Source organism: Rhineura floridana, chromosome 1, assembly GCF_030035675.1.
Source record: "Rhineura floridana isolate rRhiFlo1 chromosome 1, rRhiFlo1.hap2, whole genome shotgun sequence".
In the NCBI taxonomy this organism is placed as follows: domain Eukaryota; kingdom Metazoa; phylum Chordata; class Lepidosauria; order Squamata; family Rhineuridae; genus Rhineura; species Rhineura floridana.
The window spans coordinates 246,871,085-246,894,744 of NC_084480.1; the positions used below are offsets into that span (position 1 = coordinate 246,871,085).

At 39.6% G+C, this 23,660-nt stretch overlaps 1 protein-coding gene across 9 annotated transcripts in view; it reads right to left on the reverse strand.

Moving 5' to 3' along the window:
- The window catches only part of OSBPL1A (oxysterol binding protein like 1A), a 103,250-nt gene that overhangs the window by 56,523 nt on the left and 23,067 nt on the right, over nt 1–23,660 (reverse strand). For all 9 annotated transcript variants that reach the window (XM_061597198.1, XM_061597181.1, XM_061597190.1 and 6 more), the window contains exons 10-15: nt 23,411–23,484; nt 21,946–22,009; nt 20,039–20,134; nt 19,181–19,306; nt 9,250–9,331; nt 7,328–7,434 (exon numbers count right to left, since the gene is read on the reverse strand). In XM_061597198.1, the coding sequence (XP_061453182.1) occupies nt 7,328–7,434; nt 9,250–9,331; nt 19,181–19,306; nt 20,039–20,134; nt 21,946–22,009; nt 23,411–23,484 (549 nt within the window). The remainder of the gene's footprint in view (nt 1–7,327; nt 7,435–9,249; nt 9,332–19,180; nt 19,307–20,038; nt 20,135–21,945; nt 22,010–23,410; nt 23,485–23,660) is intronic.

The following is a 23,660-nucleotide window of genomic DNA, read 5'->3' on the forward strand; positions in this document are numbered from 1 at the left end:
AGGCTAAACATGCCCAGTTCTTTCAGTCTCTCCTCATAGGGCTTGGTTTCCAGCCCCCTGATCATCCTTGTTGCCCTCCTCTGAACCTGTTCCAGTTTGTCTGCATCCTTCTTGAGGTGCGGAGACCAGAACTGGATGCAGTACTCAAGATGAGGCCTAACCAGTGCTGAATATAGCATTTGCCTTTTTTGCAGCCACATCGCACTGTTGGCTCATATTCAGCTTGTGATCAATGACAATTCCAAGATCCTTCTCACATGTCATATTGCTGAGCCAAGTATCCCCCATCTTATAATTGTGCATTTGGTTTCTTTTTCCTAAGTGTAGAACGTTGCATTTATCCCTGTTGAATTTCATTCTGTTGTTTGCAGCCCAATGCTCCAGCCTATCAAGGTCCCTTTGAATTTTGTTTCTGTCTTCCAAGGTATTAGCTGTGCCCCCCAATTTTGTATCACCTGCAAATTTGACAAGCATGCTCTGTATCTCCTCATCCAAGCCGTTAATAAAAATGTTGAAGAGCACTGGGCCCAGGACTGAGCCTTGTGGTACCCCACTTGTTACTTCCACCCAGTTTGAGAAGGAACCATTGATAAGCACTCTTTGAGTACGATTCTGGAGCCAACTGTAATATCCACCTGACAGCTGTTCCATCCAGCCCACATTTAGCTAGCTTGCTAATCAGAATCATGGGGCACTTTGTCAAAAGCTTTGCTGAAGTCGAGATATATTATGTCCACAGCATGCCCACAGTCCACAAAGGAGGTTACCTGATCAAAAAACGAGGTAAGATTAGTTTGGCAGGATTTGTTCTTCATAAATCCATGTTGCCTTCTACTAATCACTGCATTGTTTTCAAGGTGCTTACAGATTGACTGTTTTATAATCTGCTCCAGAGTTTTTCCAGGGATTGATGTTAGGCTGACTGGTCTGTAGTTCCCCGGTTCCTCCTTTTTGCCCTTTTTGAAGATAGGGACAACATTAGCTCTCCTCCAGTCATCCGGCACTTCACCAGTCCTCCATGATTTCACAAAGATAATAGACAGAGGTTCTTCAGCCAGTTTCTGCAATACTCTAGGATGCAGTTTATCAGGCCTTGCCAATTTGAACTCGTTCAAAGTCATTAGGTATTCCTTGACCGTTTGTCTATCATTCTCAAGCTCCAATCGTGCCCCTTCCACTTCATGTTTTCCAGGAGGGTCATAGACCTTTTTTAGGGAGAAGACTGAGCCTAAGTAGGAATTGAGGACTTCTGCCGTTTCTTTGTCATCTGTTATCATTTTGTCATTCTCATTGAGTAGCTGTGCCACCATTTCTTTTCTCTGTCTTTTACTATGGACGTAGCTGAAGAAAGTTTTTTTTGTTGCTTTTAGCATCTCTCGCTAACCTCAGCTCATTCTCAGCTTTAGCCTTCCTGACGCCATCCCTGCAATTCCGTGATACCTGTCTCTACTCTTCCTTTGTGGCCTGGCCTTCTTTCCACTTTAACAGTCAGCAGCTCTGATTGAAGCTCTGTGAGTGGAACAGGGCATCTCCTAACAACTCTCAGCACCCTTCACTAACTACACTTCCCAGGATTCTTTGGGAGAAGCCATGACTGCCTAAAGTGAAATAACAGTCTGGTGTGGATGTGGCCAAGGACAGCTTTGGTTTAAATTTGGGTGGGAGGCTACATGTGCCTGCTGTAGAATTAAAAGGTGGGGGAAACCCTGGAAAAGAATGATAGTGTTCACAATGTTTTCCTTTTGGAAAGGAAAGGGGCTTCCCCTCTGCCCAGTGCTCTCTGTAAAAACAGTAGTAACACAGAAAAGAAGCAAAGTAAGAAGAACACCAACAAACATACAAAAATGTAACTCCATCTTTGGAGATGGCAGGTGTTGCCACCACTCACCATATGCTCAGAGGCATATGTTACCAAATTCTTCCAAGCTACACAGGAAGTGGATTGGACTGTGAAAGACCAACCCAAATTGTGTGTGAATTTTGACAAATTTGTAGGGCAGTCCAATATCTCAGAGAGGAGGTCAGGTCTCCTGCACCCCTGGTGCATTCACTATAACTCGTTCAAAGTGATTAGGTATTCCTTGCCCGTTTGTCTATCAGTCTCAAGCTCCAATCGTGCCCCTTCCACTTCATGTTTCCCAGGAGGGTCACAGACCCTTTTTTGGGGAGAAGACTGAGCCAAAATAGGAATTGAGCACCTCTGCCTTTTCTTTGTCATCTGATGTCATTTTGCCATCCTCATTGAGTAGCTGTGCCACCATTTCTTTTCTCTGTCTTTTACTATGGACGTACCTGAAGAAAGCTTTTTTGTTACTCCACAGTGAAGCTCATATCTCTAGGCCAGATAATGCTGGGCTAGTTAAGTCCTGCCTAGCAATTAAACTAATAAACACAGTTGCCCCACCAGAAAAAAAGGCAGTGATGTTATATTCAGTTATTTTATAATTTATTTCAGTTTAAAAAATAAGATCATAAAAAAAAATGTTAAAAGCCCTAATTCCAACATTCTGTACAGTATGGTGCCTGTTGTAAAAACACACATAAAACAAAAACACCACACACTTCCATACACCTGAGGCAACATATGAATCATTCCCACATGGATGCACTGGGTCACACACAAAGCACCTCCACTACTCTGCCCCCGCAAATATGTTGTACTGGCCCAGATATAAGGTCCAGCACACCTATAAGGGAATAGGAATCAAACATCTCAACAGTGTAGGTTTCCCCAACAAGACGTCATGTGGCAGCTACAACCACTAGTACAACAACTAAATTAGATCTAGGCTTGGACTACAAACAGTGATAATGAAGTTTCGCTGCCCTCCCCTCTCAGCACAATTCTAAACATATTTATGTGTAAATAAATCCCATTGTGTTCAGTAGCTCCCTAGCTTAAGACTGCAGCCTGAGTGACCTGGTTGGTGTCTAATATCCCTGTAATTTGAATCACAAAATTCTGAGAAAACATGTACATGAGTACCTCATATTTCTTTCAGAATTCTAATTTTTCCTTCCTTTTGTAAAATAGAATATGAAATGCTCAATAAGGGTGTTATTTAAAGAACCAATACAGTTCAACAAGAATAGGGTTTTTTCCCACAAGAGAAGTCACATGGCTGCACTCAGGAAGGGGCTTAATAGTTAGTTGTACTCCCTTTCCCCCCCTAAAATGACCTATAAAGCTATTTTAATAAAAGGAAAGAATCAAGGATAGGTGCCAGTCTGATGTCAACACTTTTGTTAATAGGTATGGATGGCAGAAGCTGGGTTAGGTACAAAGGGGCCCTAATCAGTTTATGACCCAGCACCAAACAATCTGACCCTGACCACATCAGCTATATTTAATGTTGTACTTTAATGTATGCATTTCTTACTTCTGAACAACACATGGATGGTTTATGTTTGTGCAGTTTGCATGGGGTGTGGGGAGCTTCCACTGCAGCAAAATTGCCTCACCCCATGCTGCAATCCTAATTCAGATTTCCCCCTCCCCCGCCATGCCTGCAAAGCCCATGTACCTCAGGGTTCTGTTCCAGTTCAGTGTCCCCATGCTCACTATTTCTGCAAGAAAAGTCCTGCACTCAGGGACACATAACCTGATTAATATCACAAGTAGTTTGGCCCTCAGAAGCATAATATAAAGGTATAAGTATGAGAACTTTCCCAGCTGTCCATCACAGTTTAAAGTTACCAGAAACGCATATGTTCTCTGACATTTCACAGATGGAAATAGGTATGTTCCTGTACATGAGAGGATGGAGCTAGGGACAGAGTCCAGTTACGTCATCTCATTGCCACTGGTATGGCTAACACAAAAATCAAGAATCAGATATGAACAAGCAGGAAGTGCAAACTCAAAGTGTCATCTTGAGCCATTTGCTTGCTTACAAGAGCAGTGAGGCAAGCTAGAGTACAAGATAGTATATCATCTACACTGTATTGCATTTACAATATTTAGAAAACAGAGTCTGCTTTAGAGCTGGGACACACTGAGGTACAGCAATAATCAGCTATCCCAAGATCAGTCTGTGAATCCACAATAAATACTTTTTAAACAGGAAAAGAGTTTCTTTAAGCATACACAGAATATTTTTCTCACTACTGAACAAATGCATCCCTCCCCTATTCACAAATTTATGTCATCATTATGTAAGGCCTACTGCTCATATCCCTCACAGACTGAAGCCCCATTTTTTTTTAAATCACCCTGCCTTCCCTCATTCTTCAAAAAGTGATCCCACCTCAGTTACCAGAGAAAGGGAGGTTTATTATTGTAAATTCCCCTAGTCTGTGTCTCCTGGAGGATGTAGTCTCTCCCCCTGGACAGCAGACATGGCCAATCCTCCCATGCCCCAGTCTAATAAGGAGAAGAGGCACACTCCTATTTTTTCCTAGTACAAGTAAAATCATATTGGGGACAGCCAACTTTCAGCAATAAATGTGCTTACAGATCTGAATGTCTTAAAAGACTGGCTAGAAATATAGGAAGCTGCCTTATACCAAGTCAGACCATTGGTTCACCTAGCTCAGTATTGTCAACACTGGCTGGCAACAGCGCTCCGGGGTTTCAGAGGGGGGTCATTCCCAGCCCTATCTGAAGATGCCAGAGATTGAACCTAGGACCTTCTGCATGCAAAGCAGATGCTCTACCACTGAGCTATGGCCCTTCTCCTTGAAAATGATTTTTTGTACTGCTCAATATTAATTTTGGAACATATGATGTGACTATTCAGTGGGGGTCTCTCAATATCACTGACTGAGGGATGTTTTTGTTTTGGGGTGCTTGGCTTTGGAGAGGTGCTTAGTGTTTCCATATCAGTACTTCTTGTTTCATTTTAGTTTTGTCCCTCACTCTCCTGGTACAAATCCCACAAACTGCTAATACTAATTTTTCTTTAACCAATAATTTAATAATAATAATTAATTTGGATTGTTTTATGTATTTACTTATTTATTTTAGCAGTTATTTGCTAAAGATAGACAAACACACACAATCCTTCCCCCCTCTACAGTTTTTCCTTTCTCAAGCGTCATAGCAGATGATATAAACTCACATTTTCACTACTTAAGACTAATTTTTCAGAGCCTACAATGGGTTCACTATGTGGGCTGCATTGTCATGTAACTGGTGCTGTGAGTCACGGTCAGATTAAGCTTCCTCATTTGTACAACAAGTTGCAAGGAAAAACAAAGCTGAGGAGAGATCCACCACCACAAAAACTTTCAATTTGGTCATAAGGTAATAATCTCCATGCAAATAACTAAGATCTGCAAGTTTACAGTACAATACAGCCCAAAATTCTATAATACACTCAATTATCTTGACGTTTACCTTGAAAAAAATTACTCCATTGCAGTTTAGTCTCCCTATGAGCCTAATTGGTTTATAATAACCAGTAGGTGTCTTTGTCGTGCAATTCTGCCTAAAGTGCTACAATGGAAGGGTTAAATCTCACTTCTTTTCAACTGAGCACCATACCACTCAGCTTCTTTTGGCCCTAACAAGCAATTCAGGTTCCGAAGCAACCTCAAATATCTTTCAGCATGCCAGCTGCTGGAAATCGCAACATGGTAGTGAATGAAATTTTTTATTTCATTAATGTTGGAATTTCAAATCCGGAATAAGAAATGTTGAACTCTCATGTCATTCAATCTTACCATAGTGCCACGCAAAAGTTTCCTCTGTGATAAGCCAGCACAAAGATGATGAGGAGTACTAGAAGAGGGCCCCTTCTTACTGTTTTAACCCGTCCTGCCAGTTTCTGACGTAGGCAACAGGCATGGGCCAACTCACAGGAGGATTCCTCAAGCAATACAGTAAAGCCCGGATGCTTCATAAAGCAATACAGGACCAGGACAACATGGAGCATATTTGCTGGTCTCAAGCACTTAATCCTCCCCATCTGGATTTGGGCCTGAAAGACCAAGGGAAAGTGTGGGTACATGGAGGGTAAGCTGTAAGGGACAATTTGTGATGTTGTTCATCATTACCAATCATGGGGCATGGCTGTTAAGGCATCAGCACTGGCTTCCAATATCCTGGCTTTGTGGAACATGAGCCACAATGAGAGAGCTTTAATTCTGGCCTAAAACCTGCAGGTTTTTTTGATACATTAATTTTAGCTGAAGTGAGAAGCAAATGCTTATCTCAAGTATTAGTGTTTTATTAGAATAAGTGGCATCCCATAGTTATTCCAACATTCACAGACCCTGGATGGTTGGCCTGTACTTGCTAATAGACAACCCTCAATCACACCAGCAACTATACTAGCAACAAGCTGCCCAGCAGATATAAACACAGGGACAAATTCAGTGTCAATCCTGTCCACATATCCATTCAGGTAATACTGTTGTTATAAGACCTAACATTAGCCACATTAAGGGGTTCATTCACCTGTTCATCTTCCAACATAGTGTATGCTATCACCTACCTGCCAACAATGCCCTTCTGCATTCTACACAAGACAAACGAGTCTATATGATTACAAATGTGACAAAAATAGTAACGTTCAGAAACCAGTGGGAGACCATCTTAGTCTCCCAGAACACTCTACCGCTGATCTGAAAGTTAAATTCCCCTCCTCCCACAACAAAGCAACTTTAAATAGACAATTTCAGCATGAAACTTCTTCAGTAAGTTCTATCTGGGTTTGAATAGCGACAAAGTTTTCCTGTCCCGCAACATATGTTCACAGTCATCTGAGATCACTTACGTTGTCATGAATTGCTGCTGTCTGTGAATGATAATTGGGCTTATTTTTCATACATTTAAGTTTTAATTGAGTTTTTTTTTGCATTTCATTGCCATTTCACCCGTGTTTACAATCCTGCCCCCCCAAACTCACGCACACATATACCTGCCAACCAAAGATAACATTTCATGCATGTGAGTAGGTTGATTCTTTACAAAAGCTTGTGCTAAATCTGTGAATCTTTAAGGAGCTGCAAGACTCTTTAGTTGTTTGAGCTTCCCCCTGGCAGTGGACTGCATACTCTGCTCATGTATCGTCCATTTCTAAACTTTAACTCTTCTTACTTTACCAGTCTGATAGTTCCATTATCAATGTACCTCTGCGAAAATTGCATTTGCTATTTGTCAGAACACTTTGGCTATTTTCCCAAGCTGTGAAATTAAGCAGCATCGCATTATATATTTGAAATTCTTAAGTAGTCCAAAACCAATAAGCAACATTGCTCAGCAACCAGAACTCAAGGTTGTAAAGGAAAGGAAAGATCCCATCCAGATGATGTTCTTATATTGTTCTATAAATATTTGCCATTGTTTTGACTGACAGCAAGTATGCCATATAGAAATACCTACCTCTTCTTGCTTAGTGAAGAGTTTGAGACAATTACTTAGGGCTTCACAAGTTTCTCTTGAAGTTTCAGAAACCCCTTCAGCTTTCTTGATAAATGAAGTAGGCATTCCTTTAAAAGAAAGGTCAGGTGATATTTGCATTACTATTTTCTTCTACCTTTTGTTGTTGTTTTCAGCCTGTACACACTGCAAAGTGTATCATTAAAACTGTCTCACCACCCAGAGGCTTAATTCATCAGCTTTATTCTAAAGGTTCACACAGGATATATTTGATATCTGTCACTTGAGAAAAAGGAATTTCCTATTAGATAACATTTAACCACTTTCTGCTGCAATAAATGCTATAAGATCCATAGGTCTCAATTAGGAGAAAGTGCTGTCTACTGAGAAATAAAAATGTTGATATGACATCAGGACAGCAAACGTAGTGCTCATGATAGGCCACCTCATTGAGCTAAACAAGCTGTTGGACAAGCCCAAAGGGAAAAATTGCCCAAATAGTAACCTTCATACCAACTGGATGGGCCATTCCCACATAATCCCATGTTTGTGCTTTTGAGACAACTGTTAAACTTCTAGAATCTTGTGCCTATGGCTATGGACACTAATTTACTGTGCAACAGGATAACCAGTTTCTATAGGGATTTGCTTGCAAACATTGGACCAGAAAATTTATTTCAAAACTGCACTTTGGATCCTAAGTTTCCCATATCTAGCAGTGATTTATGGCATATGCTTGTGGCTGCACATTTATTCTAGAGAAGACATCCTTGCAATCATTCAAATCACCAAGGTTGCCCCAGACACATCTTGATTACAAAACTGTGCATAGTTCCATATGGGTATGTGACTGACAGGTACTTGTGCTATACTTTAATGGTTATAATCTGTTGCACATTTATGAATGTTGTACACAGTTTTACAAGTTTTAAAGCTATGAGAGTTAGAGGCATATTCGAACATTTTTAGGCCCATATAAAAATATATATCAGGTGGACTCATTACTTTTGTAAAATAAAGTGCTATTCTAAGATCACTAAAATGCTTGGATCTTCTGACAAGGGGACTTCTGAGTAATAAGGTTCAGAAGGCTGCTGTCCTCAGTGAATTCCTCCTTTCTAAAAAGCATTACATATTGTCCTGATGAGCAGGGGCGTCACTACCGGGGTGTGGAGGGTGCAGAGCGCACCCGGGTGACACCATGAGGGGGGTGACACCCAGAGCCGCCCCACGCCGCGCCGTTGCCTGGCAAAGGAGCCAAGAAGCACTCTGGGTCGGCGTCGGAGCAGCCAACTCCTCCTCGGAGGTGGGCAGGCGGGCGAGACTGAAAGCAGGCACCCGCTTGCTGGTGGTGAAGCCGGGACGGGCCTTCTACCGTCAGCCTGGAGCGTGGTGAGTGCACCACCTGTCCATGCACCTGGGAGGGCGCGCGCCAGAGGTCCGCACCCCCCCTGCACTCCCACTAGTGATGCCGCTGCTGATGAGTAAGATTTTGCAACTCAAATGCACACAATCTTTATAAAATATAAGTAGTACAAGACTTACCAGTTTTGTTTTCTTAAAAGAAATGCTCTAATTTCACCAAGTATAAAAAATTTAAATCAATTTGCCTCCTCGCTATGTGTATTGTCTAGCTTGTGAGACACCTAGAGAGTGACAGTGAACTCTCTGAAAAATACTTCAGTTGCATCAAAATGTACAAGTTAAACTACCTGCAAAACATCAGGACATCAAAGAGCAAAAATTCTGTTGAGAATGAAGTCAGCTAACTTGCATCTTTTACTAAGGCCTGGTTGAGACACCTGGGCAGGCAGAACATTAGTGATCCCATGTTTACTGAGAAACTGATTAAGACTGTTTTTGACAATTGGATTGAAAAGTGTCTCAGAGCAGCAAGAGAGTTGTTTATTGATACAAAAAGTTACCTTGAGTAATGTCACATGACTTAATTATGATGAGGAAGCCAGAAATCTCTTTATCTAGTCTTTGTTGGCATGACTGTGCTACCTGAGGGGAGAGAAACAGGCATTAAGCATGCTATACAAAAGCTCTCACCTTCTGAATAAGTAATGCATTTTAAGAGTTCTTTTCCAGTTGAATGTGGATAACACTTTAAAATGAGCTACATTATGACAACACTTGAGAGTCAAACATAGTGACTTCCGGGAAGGGTGACTTCGCTTGTGCCTGCTTTTGAGACGGGCTCCCGCCTCAAAAGAAGCTTATTCAGATATAAATCAGTCAGAACATTTTTTTTTGACTGATGAAATTTCTCCCGGGCAGGGAGAAACGTAGGGATCAACCTCAAAAGCCTGTTTTTGTTGGGAGGACTGGATTTCATTAATTTATGAGAAAAGGTCCAGCCAACAATGCCAGACGGACTTCCAAACTTTTGCTCTATCTGTTTAATGCGATACGTTTATCTTTTCTTCAAAGAGAAAACCGACTAACAGGCAAGCACCCTTCTTTCTATTATTTTTCTTACTTGGTTTAAATTGTTGCAGCAAAAGGAGATTTGTCAGATTGATCGGCTTTGAAGTACTTCTGGGTGAGCTATAACTCTTCTCTGTTATTCACGAAATTAACAGCTTATCTCTGTTTCTGTTGCAAAAAGCTGTCCTGGAAGTGCATCCTAAAGATATAAACAGAAGAGGGATTTCTATTCCGAGGAATGTTATATTGTCTGGGACTATTCTCTTTTTGGTCTATTTTATTTCGACGAATCTGCTTCTTCACGACGCCACTAACTGTTTTGATGCTGGGAACCAAATTTGTTTTGTATTCTTGAACATAGAGAGATAAGGCAGGCTGCTCTGTTTATACTGTGATGTCATCAAGCCTGGAATATTAACCCAATTGTTGCTGAAATAAGAAGTGGTTCTTCTTTACTTCTGTTTTGCTTTGTTTTCGTGGTTTTAAAAATGGCAATCAAGAAAGTGGCTGAGAATCTGGAAGTAATTATGTTTCAGAAAATAATGGATGAGATTGAGATAACGAAACAAACCCTGCGACAGGGCAGTAAGGAGCTGAAAATTGAACTGAGCAAAATGACGCAGGAGTTTAAAGAAATAGGGGATCCTGTGAGAGAGGAGAATGAGATCAGAGATGAGAAAAGAAAAAATAAAGGGAAGATACAAGCCCTGGAGATTGGAACAAACGTGGAATTGGAAAAAGATCTGGAGTTTATGGATATTAGAAATAAAATCTACTGTTTGGAATTTAACGTTATCTCTGAAGAAATTAATGAAGATATTAGAGATAAAGTTATCAATGGCTTGGATAATCTTCTGGACTGGAATGACGTGATGGAGTTTGATATAGTGAAAATCTATGGAATTAACTGCAGCCATGTGACAATGGAAAAACTCTCAAGAGATGAGCCAGTGCATTTTGTAAAAAAGAAGAACAGAGATATGACTTTACAACAGTACTTCAGCAACTTATTCAGAATGGATGGCAAGAAAATATTTGGGATAGAGGAAATTCCCATCAGACTCTTATTATATGACTATGGCTATGACAGCAAGATTATTATGGAATACTGATAATGGAAGATTGGACACTGAAATTACTGGACTTAACAGGACTATTGAAGATGGAAGATGGAATTAATAGGGATAATGGAATAATGGCTATTGAAATTATTGGACCTAACAGATTTTGATGAGATGGATTAATCGAAATGTTTATTTGGAGAAAAATTGATAGATATATTTCTTGAAGAATTGAAACCTCTCTTTGACTTTTTGTGGAAAGAATAAAGTAATGTTTATGAGATTTGATGATTAATTAAGATAACTACTGGAGGAAAGTGATTTTATAATATAATTTAAGAGACAGGATTGTTATATATTGTAGACCTATAACTGATTTGATCTGTGACAAATGGGAAGTCAATATTTTATTTTTTTGTTTAATCATTTTTGTTTTGTTTTGTTTTTTGTCTTTGAATGTTTTATGATTTTGTTTTGTATGTTTTATGAAAATTTGAATAAAAATTATTGTAAAAAAAAAAAAGAGAGTCAAACATAGTGAGACACTAGAGATCTGTGATGACATCACCCGTCTAAAGCCTTTAAAAAAAGCTTTTCCCTAAGGGGGGCAAATATCAGCTTCGGAGAGGGGGGGATTTACGTTGGGAAAATGTCAGAGTCCCTCACTGTGCTATAGTCCTTTTCCAAATGTACTGTGATTGCGATTGCTTGTTTTCAAAACAAATTAAAGAAAGGCAGGAGATCTGATTAGAGAATTTCTACTTTGGCCCTCTATTTTAAAAAAGAAAGCAGTTGTTCATATTATTTATATGCAAATGTTACAAAAAGTTATCTACAAGAGTTACCCCAGCAATTAAAAAAAATCAAAATTTGTATGGTTTTATTTGTAAGGTGTCACTGAATAAACACATCCAAGAGCAATAGCAGTGCAATTTTAAAAAATACTGGCCACTCGTGTATTTCAAAAACAATTTCCCCAACTTTCTTAGTTATTTAGCAACTGTTGCAGGGTTGGCCCTAAAGAGATAAAATAGGTGAAGGTTAATGGGCAAACACAGTGGTATATGCAAGCTTTTACACTTCCTGTAACTCAAAAACCTGCATACTCTTTTGGATATATTATGGGTTGTGTAAAAAACGTATAAAACTTATTTGTGTCTGCTAAGTCAGGGGAAGGGAATTATGCTCCTCCAGATGCTGCTGGACTGCAGTTCCCATCATCTCTGACCATTGCCCATGCTGTCTGGGTGTGATGGGAGTTAGAAATTCCAACATCTGGAGGAGCATAGCTTTCTCACCACGAGTATCATAGCAAGGGACAGTATGTATGGCTTAAGATAGTTAATTTCAGTTAGTTTTCAGTCCTTTACACACTTACATGGGAGTAAGTCCCACTGAACTCAGACTTACTTCTGAGTAGATATACATTTATCCTGACTTTGCCACACTGATCACTCATGATCAATTTTTAATAAAGGCTGTGGTCTGATCATGAGCTAAAATTTATTCCCGTAGAAGTACCATCATATTGGGATAGTAAAATATCAAACATGACATCATGTTTTGAACGAAAGCCCTCTGTAGCCAAATATGTCTTCTAATTTCCAGAAGTACAATTGTTTTCAAGGTGCCACAGTTGATACTCAAATTTCACAGCATAAATTTTTAAGGCACTGATGAAGCAAGACAGACCAAGCAGAATTATTCACTAGTCACCCTGAAATGAGCAATATGCTGTAAGGTTTCTCCAGGAACTATCTACAACAATACAGTATGTACTGGCACATAAATAGGCCATATGTAGAGTTCTGTACATGCTATAGTTATGTTCCCAGGTATGTCTCTTGGAAGTTCTGTGCAGTATAGAGAAAGGAAATGGTGTGTGTGTGTGTGTGGATAGAAGACAACAACAGGAAATAAAGTAATTTAAAACTAATCTAAGAGACTAGAACAGCACAGACAGAGAGAGTTGGAGGGAGGGAGAGTGAATGTAATAAAAGAAGCTGAGACTAAAGCAAGTGAACAAGTTTTGTTATAAAGAGACATAAGTGGTGAGGTCAAGAGACAAGGAGATTGCAGCTGCTACTACTACTATAATCCATCTGAAGCCAACTATATTGGTGAAACAAATATAAAAACGTGATAAAGTATTTTATGTAGTTTCTCTTTCCTCAGTAAGACTTACTCAGTAAGTTACATCCCCATTCCCCTCTTGTTGAATGAATTATTTTGTGGATAACATACACCTGATAAAATAGTGGGTTTTCATATTTACAAGAGACCAGGCATAGAGCATCTATTGGTAACCAGATTATTGACTGAAAATCAATTCCCCATGTGTTATGATCAGATGTAGTAGATGGTAACTTAGATATTGTTTTTATCCTACAAATACATTTCTGAGTTGCTCAGAGGTTACCTTCTACAGACTCATTGCTTTGGGCTTATTTACTCAAGTAAACATGAAACAAAGGGTCACAGGAAGCTGCTTTATACCATCATATTATCAAGCCCTGTATTGTCTATTCTGTCTAGCAGCAGCTCTCCAGGGTTTCAGACAGAATCTTTCTCAGCCATACGTGGAGGTGCCACGGATTGAACCTAGCATCTTTCATATATGAAGCATGTACTATAGCCGCTTTTTAACCAGTTTCTTGTAACATGCTTTTTACAGTGCTGCAGTAGATATTGTTCCAAGTAAAACACAAGAACGCCATTTATTCTCATGCAACTGTGAATTGGGCTGTAGCCTTAGCTGCTCTGTAACTACCTCATCTATGGAGAATTTACTCTTCATCTTCAGATGTGCACATTCAAAAGGAGTCAGCTCAGTCTCTGCATCAGTGATCCAAATCCTCTTAGACAGACAACTACAAAATATAGAACTGAATATTTCCCTTTTTACTAGGGGTGGTGCAAGGACATTTTATATAAGGATCTGCAGCTGACAGAAGTCCTGGCTCTACCCAATTCAGAAGGTCTGCATGGCTTGATAGGCAGTAGAAAACAAGAATCCTCAGTTTGCCACCTCCTCTGGAGCCTTACCCTTAGATTTAAGTTTCCTTCACTGCAACCCTCATCTCATTCATCTATTCTTCAAGAGTTTTGAAGGCACATAACAACAACTAAACCAAGGTCCTCCATCCAGTTTCAAGTAAAGCCTTGTCAGTATTTAGGGCTGACCAAACTCATGAAATCCATTAAGAACTTAAGAAATATTTACAACCCCAATTTGCCATCTAACCTGCTAATATAATCTTCAAAATTTGCCATATGCTTGTACAAAGGAGGTGTATATTAATATACAAATAATTCTTAGAACTGAATTATGCATGATTAAATTATTTTGGGGGAAAATTATTTTGCTTTCAGCATGTTTCTTCTAGCAATGGAACTATGTATTTTATTAGACTTGCTTTTTTACCTTAAATTCCAGTATTGCACAGAACTTTTTCTTATGCTAGAACAGCATCCTATAGTCAAAAGTTTTCAAATAATGTGTAAATTTTGTTTTTTAAAACCTACGTCTTCAGAAGTATTCCAACAAAACAAAGGAGCTCCCTCTCCTGGTTAGAAGTAGTAAAACCCTTCACTAACGTTCCCTCCCCACTTTTCCTCTCCAGTAAATGAAAAAGTGTTACTGTGAACAGCATCCTGTTTTGTATAAGCATCATATGGCAAGCATCAAAGTAATACTTGTTCACTGGCTGCATAGACTAGGTTACAGTTGCTCTTGGACGTGATTTAAATCCAGTTAAAGGGTTAAGTTTATTTAACGCAAGTGACTGCTTTTCTTGTTTGATCTCAAAGTGAAAAAATAAGTGGTTAAATTATTTTCTTACTAGTCAGCCTAGAGACAGGTAGAAAAATGCAAGTTCATAAGAACTATTTCTGCCCAATAACTTCTTCTAAAAACCATAGTACAAGAAACTGATCTATTCTACACACTCTTAAGTAACACCATGAAGACTTTCAGACATAAGACATAGGAATGTGGAGCTGTTTTAAGGAAGTTCTACACAAATAGCAAACAACTATTGTTAAAAGATAGGAATTTCATTAGTTAGTTGATGGTCTTAACCTATCAGTATGACAGACAGGCTGTAGAGGAGGGACCTGTTATTGCAGGGACTGTGATTGCCGCCATTGTGCCAGCACATGCAAGTGACATAGCCTATCTTGTACCTCTTCTTCTCCTAATGAGATCTTTATAAATGGGAACTGGTTCACTGTTTTTAGGGATTGAAAGAAGATTTTTCCTCCACTACAGCATTTTATAATGTAGAAGCATATGATTGTTCATTATTTATTCTATGAAAAAAGAAAAGGGATGCATTTGGGAACAGCGATGGAGTTGGGGTATACAGTGACCTCTGCAAAAAGGGAGGGCAGATTAATCTCACCTCCCCAGTGTCCAAGACTGCACACCATTATTCTGTACAAAACTGGAAGCTATTGAGAAATTAGTCTTGCTCCCATCAATGAAGATAGAGTAGGAAGAAGCTGATAAAACACACACAATAATATTATACAGCCACAACAGCGGCTGTATACTATAGCCAGCGTGGATTTTTCACATTCAGCAATGTTAAATTGAAAATACCCCCATGCCATTCTGATGCTTCCCATAAGCTCATTTCAAAACAAAACCTTACAAAAGTTATAGTTCTGAACTCAGAAACGCTTGCTTAACAACCCTGTAAATTTTCATGGCAATAAACGAAACAGTCAGAAAGAATCGAGAGTTCAAAGTCTAAAGAGAGAGAGAAAAACCCAGACCCCTTTTGGACTTTTTTCTCTGAGAGTTCTCATAATCTGTTGAAATTCATTAAAAAATCAGCCATGTTCACAGAGGACCTGTAATCCTAATATTGACCTTGCCCCATACTCTGACCTTCATCTTCTGCAGTTTAAAAGTTAAAAAAAATGTGTGACTGATTTTTAATTAATTGAAGAAATTTTGGCTTCAAAATGCAATGTTGGGCATACTCAGTAAGAACCAACTGTCAGTGTTCTAAAAGCTGCTGGGCTTGCATAATCAGGGGGCCACACCCACACCAGAGCTATATTTCACTTGAGACAGTCATGGCTTCTCTCAGAGAATCCTAGGAAGTGTAGTTTGTGAAGGGTGCTGAGAGGAAACTGCTATTCTCCTGACAGAGGTGCAGTGGCCAGAGTGGTTTAACAGTCAGCCGCTCTGACTGAAGTCCTGTGAGGGGAACAGGGCATCTCCTAGCAGCTTTCAGCACCCTTCACTAACTACACTTCCCAGGATTCCTTGGGAGAAGCCATGACTGTCCAAAGTGAAATAAAGGCCTGGTGTGGATGTGTCCTGGGACAACTTTGGTTTAAATTTGGGTGGGAGGCTACATGTGCCTGCTGTAGAATAGAAAGGTGGAGGAAACCCTGAAAAGCAATGATACTGTTCACAATGTTTTCCTCCCCCTCCTTCCCCCTCCCCTCCCCCTCCCCACGGTCAGTTTTACCTATCTTAAACATGATTGCACGACAGTAAATCCCACTGAACTCAAACATGTAAATGATCAAACCTGTCCTTCTCCTCCCCTCCCCCTCCTTCCTGCTCCCCTCCCCCTCTTCTCCTCTGCCCTCCCTCCCCTCCCTCCTCCTCCTCCCCTCCCCATCCCCTGTGGTCAGTTTCACCTATCCTAAGCATGATTGTAGGGGAGTAAATCCCACTGAACTCAATAAGCATGCAAATGATCAATCCATTCTCAGCAACCTTGCACAGGATCCCATTTCTTACCTCCCGGATTAAAAAGCTGAGAAATTCAATAATAGCTGAGAAATTCACTAAGAGGCACATGTTACCAAATTCTTCCAAGCTACACAGGAAGTGGATTAGACTGTGAAAGACCAACCCAAATTGTGTTTGCATTTTGACAAATTTGTAGGGCAGTACAGTATGTCAGAGAGGTCAGGTCTCTTGTTGCCCTGGTGCATTCACTATAGCTGCCCGATTTCCCTGCTTTTTAAAGTTTGATAGAAATATCTGTGGGCTATAGGTAAATTCTTAAACACAAGGTTTTTTGCCTATTAGTGAATATATAATATTATGAATATGTCTTGAATAGGCATGTATGACTGTCTTGAACAGTCCTATCAAGCAGCTAATATGAAGTCTTAACAAAAGATTATTAATATTTCTTGATGGCTGCAATTCTCTTGTCTTTGGAGAGCCAGTGGTATTGCCACTTTGAATTTGGGAATGAGCCATAGCATGGTATCCAACAAAGTAGTTCCATTAGTGCAATAACTTCAGGGCCTGCAATAGAACCTGCACATACCCTCACATACACCCTAAATCTGCTCTGGGTTTTCCCCCAACTCTCTGGACCAGTTTTGAGGAGGGAGCATGGGGTGAAGAAGTTGTGTTGCACAAACAGAAATCCTTGCACTAACAGAACGTTGTGGGATACTGCCCACAAATGTGTTTTTGCAATTTAAAGTGAAGCACCTGAGGTGTCAGATGCAAGATCAACAATGTTGCTGCTTTTTTAGCAGTATTTGTTTCCCATGTGTTTTCTGTTTGTATATTTCTAAATTAAAATATTACCAAGATACCTTAAGTCTCCAGTGCTCTCACATATCAAAGAAAATGAAAACCCATGGCACTATCTGTAGACTTCTCACTTCTTCAGGAAGTAGTATTTAAGTTAATGGTTTTAATGAATATACTGTTTTATACAACTGTATACTGAGACCATTTGGTGAATGACCAGCCTACAAATTTAATTAATTAAAATGAGAAAATAGTAACAGTGGATCGGCAGCTGCATGTAGGCCCTGCAGCCCAGGATTGAACAATTTGGTCAGGTTGGGCTGAGGAGATCCATGAAGTAGGTGAGCAGCTGACTAATCTGGGCTGAAATATTGCAGTTAGTAGCCATAGATCAACAACCTTTGCATCTCTCTGAGTCTGCTAGCAGAGATGGGAGTGAAAAGCTAGAGGGCTTGTTCCAGACACTGGACATTCAAAACACTGGAAATATATGGGCTAGAATGCCATCCTGTATCTCATCCCCAAATCTTGCTGGAAGCAAGGAAATACACCTTATAGAATTTTAAACCCTTGTTATGTAGAACAAGGAACCATGTTGAAATGATTTAAAGATATAGGTCGTGTGTGTGTGTGTGTGTGTGTGTGTGTGTGTGTGTAAATATGCCTTTACAGACCTTTTAACTCCTATTATGTACACCATGAAGCCTTAGTGGCAGAGATCAGGGCCCAGCATACTGGTATATCCCAGAAGAAAGGCCCTGGAGTATAAGTCATCCAGAAACCCATGTGTTTTGGAAAGGCTAAGGATACCTGCAATTCTCAGTTTGGGATCATTCCATTTAAATGAGGAAGGGAAATGAATGTTAGTAAGAATTTGAACCAAGGTCTCTCTACTTCTACCCTAATATCATCACACTGGCATCTATTTAAGATCTATTTGCTTTTAATATGGTTGGCTTGTGGACTTGTAAATTATAGTGATACCATATGCCCAGGGTGCTCTAATCCCAAAGAAAGTAAATCCCGTAGTTTAACTCCAGGACTTCTCCCCACTCAGGGAAATAGAGAGTGCTTATAATTTTTATCTAACTTTTGCTTTTAACTAACTGCAATTTAGAATTATGTCCCAATCTGGGCAAGTTGAGCTTAAACTATAGTTTACTGATGCAAGCCAACTTCAACCATGGTTTATGAAGTTGGCTTATTTTAATAAATCATAGTTAAGATTAACCACAGTTTAGAATTAGGACACTGCTAAATTGTGTTTAATTGAAAACAAAAGCAAAAGGTTTCAAGCTGAGCAGTGCAAAACTCTGAGGCGCGTGCAGATCAAACTGTAGCTTAGTGTTATCTATCTAGATCTAGTGTTATACATAACTAGTGGACTAGGGATCAAAGATCTAAAACCTGAGAGCAGTTTCTTATATACTTTTAATGTTCTGATGAAAAGAACACTGCAAAGATATTTAGAACTGCAGCCAGTGGTCCTTCAGACACAGCAAGCCCCTAAGAGTTAATTTCCAACATTCATAATCTGTGTCTAGAAAATCACCATACCCAATGCATGCTTCAAAGAACTGGTGCAATATAACTGAAGTAGTCTGGCAAGCTACTGTATTATCATGGCTTGTTTATAAATCTGAACCTGACCCAGTTCACTAAATATGATTTGTCTGGGAACAAACCAGTTTTTACAATCACGGTTTGAAGCTTGAGTGTAAAAACTTAATTTGGGCTAACCGTGATTTGCTGTTACATCCAAGTTCAAACAGAGTATATTATGCTAGTATTTCTCCGGCAGAGAGTTCTACATAGTGTAAGATACAGAAGCCGCTTACTTACTTTTAGGGTGGCTTGTAACTCAGCCACTGATATTGTATCATCTTCTTCCTCATCATCACTCAGTTGTTCCTGAGTACAATAGTGTGTGCTGTATGCTGAATGGTCTTCAATTGCTTGTACCCAGTTCTGGGGGGGCGAGGAGGAGGGAGAGAAGAAAGCAGTAATTACTACTTTTTAACTTTGAATAAGATAGGCTCTGTACAGTTCAGTTTTTCTCTTGAGAACTTATAGTCACTAACAGAGGTGACCAGAAGGGAGTGCAAAAAGTTACTAGTGCAAGAACTGGTAACGAGACTTTTTTTAAAAAGGTGGATCTTGAGAAAAAGATTCTCTTTTTTTTTTTTAGACTAAGCATGACATAAAGCATTTAATTAAAACTTGTGGGCCACAAGCAGTATACAGATGACTAGATTTAAGAGCATAAATATTTGTTCCATCTGTCCCTGTGATTCCTCAAAAGCATCTTCTGAAAAGTTGATTTTGATCCTGTGTGCAGCACTGTGAACATGGGATGCATTTAATGTCAACCTTCCCTGGTCTTCCACATAATGGTTAGCTAAGGAAGTTGCAGTGAAGTTAAAATACCTGGAGGAGATTTTTCAATCAGTGTTAGAAAAATAAAGTTTAGTTATTGCCTCACTTTCCCTGTGAAGTATTAACAGTAGGCAAAGCTACAGGTGCATAACACCATTTATCATGGCAATTGCTTTAAGATAGTTTTCTTTTTGTGTAGCATTACAAGGACTCAAAAAAGTCATCCCCAAAAGTTTACTCCTATCCAACCAATTTAGACAGGCAGTGGTTTCGTTCCTGGCTAAAATGCACAAGTTATCAAGTATTGGTTTAAGAGACACTTGCCTCTCTTGACTGTTGGTTGGTCTTGGGAACTTTAAAACTATGAACCGTGTTATCAAAGCACTTGATAGAGAAGAGGCAGCCATCCTCACTTTTTGCCTTCAACAGAAAGCAGAGACAGCAGGTCAGAGATAGCACAGCAGCAAATTGAACAATGCTTCATATATAAATTACTGTACATTTGCAAAAGTGGCTGAATTATTGAGCAGAATTTTACAGGGTAAATGCAATATCCATAGTTTGTCTGGATCTTGTTCATTTACAGCTCTCCAACTGAAAGGTGAGTGACGAAAATATCAAGTAAAATGGGTTTTGTAAAACAAAATGCAGCTGGCATTTGTCTTATTAATCCACACCCATTTGCTCATTATCTTTGAAAGAAAATTAATTAATATTTGGTGGCAAAATTCAGCATCATGAGAATCTTAGCTTTCAGTATTTAAAAAAAACAGCAACTTTTAATAATAATCATGACTATTAATATAGGCTTGAAAGTGTTATGGGGAACATTAGGATGTCTGAAGTCAGGGGGAGGCTGACCAGAACTTCCAGTGACCAAAGGACAGAGTATTCACTGTTCCCCATGGCTCCTTTCCCCTCCCCACAACTAGCAAAAGCAGAATATAAAACAGTATACTTGCCAACATGCACAGTTTTGCATACTGTACAAACCATGACGCATACTCATTGTACTGCAGTGTTTTGCACCCCTTTCTTTATGCTTCTCCCTTTGTTCCAGCATTGTGTGACTGTATTCTAAGATATATCTGGCTATGAGTTCTTAGTCCCTATTACATGTCATCATTTACTCCTACTTATAATAAGTAAACCTGCAGTGTGCATTTTACACACTAATTGGTTTTTATAAGTTAGTTACTGTGGATAGGGCATATTATAAACCTAGAAATTCTACTATTTGTTACCTGATTATCAGCCTTTTTAGAAGCTAGGCCAATAGAAGAGACACCCTAAAGAAAGAAAGCCTTGGAACACAAAGCCCTAAAATGTACAATTATAATAGATTTTTCCAAGAAATTGAAGCAAGTATCATCATCATCTGTGTATAGACATCTGTACAGCAAGAAAAAGATGCAGAATTCTCCTCAACTATTTAAAATATCTATACCTCGGCTTTCCTTATAAAGTTCAAGGTGGCTCACAAATAAGAACCAAAAATACCATAAAATCAACATTTATTTATTTATTTGACTTATTAGTCGCTTATCTGGCTGAATTGTCAGCCACTCTAAGCGACGTACAAAGCAGAACATGTAAACATCAAAACATTAAGAGACTAACAATAAAAACGAACAATAACGTAGAAACAACAAGTTCCAGTAATAATAGGGCTTCTCTCCTGTATAGTCCGGAGGTGTAACTACAGATGGAGGTTCCTGGTGTAAGCATCGAACCAGTGTGGCAACAGTTCATTTGCAAGATGTAAAGCAACATCCTCCCCCGATCTTAACATCCAGCAACTCCAAGAAAGAGAGGGGCGGGACAACAGGCCCCTCGAAATCAAAACCAACAGGGCAGTTCTCAAGGAAGCCAAGGCAGAGGAGCCAGGGTGTAAACGGACTGATAACAAGCAAAATAAACAGAGGCTGCATGGCAAAACGACAGCCGCCGCAGGGGCTCCTCCCACTCCTCAGAAGCCGAAAGATTAGCACCGCAACGGCGTCTTCCAAGGTCAGGCCGCAACACCCAACCCGCCAGTCTCTGGCTCCAGCCTGCCTCTGCATCCAGCCCGGCAGAATTAACCTGCGAGATGGCTTTGGCTAAAACTTAATTTGCTTCATATAAGTGTCTTGAGTATTTGAACCTGAATATTCCATATTTTAAACCTAACCCACTAGCCCATTCTGTTCAAAGACATAACAGATTATTTCTGAATTCCCAAGTTTACTTACTGTGCAAATGGCTTGTGTTAAGTGCTTGCATCCTTGGCGGCGATTACTATTTCCAATATCAGCTCTTCAAGAAAAGGCAGAACAAGTCATTAATAATTATTCTCATTATTACAGCCATCAAAAGGCTTGTGGAGAGATGCTCAATTTCTTTCTTTATTAGAAAGTGATTGGGTGGTTTTGATTAAGTGACAGTCAGAGTAGACCCATTAAGATCATTGACTTATATAGTCAGATACCACCCATTCTATTTACACAAGGAGTATGAATATAGTAATACCTTAGTTAACAAAGAACATGCGTTCCTGGGCATTACTTCTTTAACAGAAACTTTTGTACCAAAGGTAGGAATAGCATGGAAAGTATAGGGATAGGTTGCTACACCACAAAAAGGAGCCATTCAAAATATTTCAGCAGGCTTTTTATTCAAAACTAACAACACGCATGTCTGAAATCAAACAACCATATCAGGTAAGCCTTACATATAGACCATGTGAAGGCTTCTTCCAAGATGCATCCAGGGATGCCTGCCTTGCCTTTTTTCTTTTATCATGTAGCAGCTTGCTATAGCTATCTAATGCTTTAGGCATAGTTCTCGCTGCACTCAAGCAGGCAGGCAAGGGGCAGCCGCTACCACAACCCTGTGCCTGCTTTCTCTCTGCCATTCTCCCCTACATTCAAACAGACATGTCTTCAGTAAACAGTCCTTCCAGAGCACCTGAAGCAATGTTTACTGCAGAGGCACCTGCGCCACTTGGCAAGGCGTGCCATTCCAGCCATGTGTGAGAGAGCCACCTGCAGCAGCCACAATCCAGCAGACAAGGAGCCACATTCTGACTATCCACCCACACCGGACATTTATTCCACATTAAATAGTCATGGCTTCCTCCAAAGAATCCTGGGAAGTGTAGTTTGTGAAGGGTGCTGAGAGCTGTCAGGAGACTGTTATTTCCTTCACAGAGCTCCAGTTCCCAGAATTCTCTGGGAAGAAGGGATGACTGTTAAACCATTCTGGTTACTGGAGCTCTGTGAGGGGAATAGGAATCTCCTAATAAAACACAGCACCCTTCACAAACTACTCTTCCCAGGATTCTTTGCAGGAAGACATGACTACTTAAAAGTGGAATAAATGTCTGGTGTGGATTTGTGTCAGAGTGTGTACCTCCCCACCACCACCACTGCATCAAAAAAATACTTTGTTGAAAGAAGCTTCTTTCCTGGAGGATTTGTTAACTGAGATATTACTGTATAAACATACAGAAATGTTTTCCTTGTAATACAAGTCAATTCTAATATCAAGATCGATAACAATATAATCACCTATAAATATATGAGATGATAAAACTAGAATCTCAGTAAAAGCAACTAGAAGAAACAAATTCCATCTCACATATAACTAAACAAAGTCTAACTGTATCAACATGACAGCATTAAAAGGCTTTAGAGAGATGCTCAATTTCACACTTACTGTTTTTGGTACCAGTAGAGGACTCCATGTTCCAGTACTACCCAATATGGCTTCCACCCAAAAAAGCGTGAACTCTTTAAAAAAAAAGCAGAGTCTTTTACCTTAGCAACATTTGAGTTTGCAATCTGTTGCAAGTTATGACAAGTAATAAGTGTTATTAAATGATAAAACTACATTCTTGATGGATTTAATTCTCTCAGAGGGCTAGACGTTTTGAAGCTGTCTGCTTTGCTATTTGCTCTATGATATT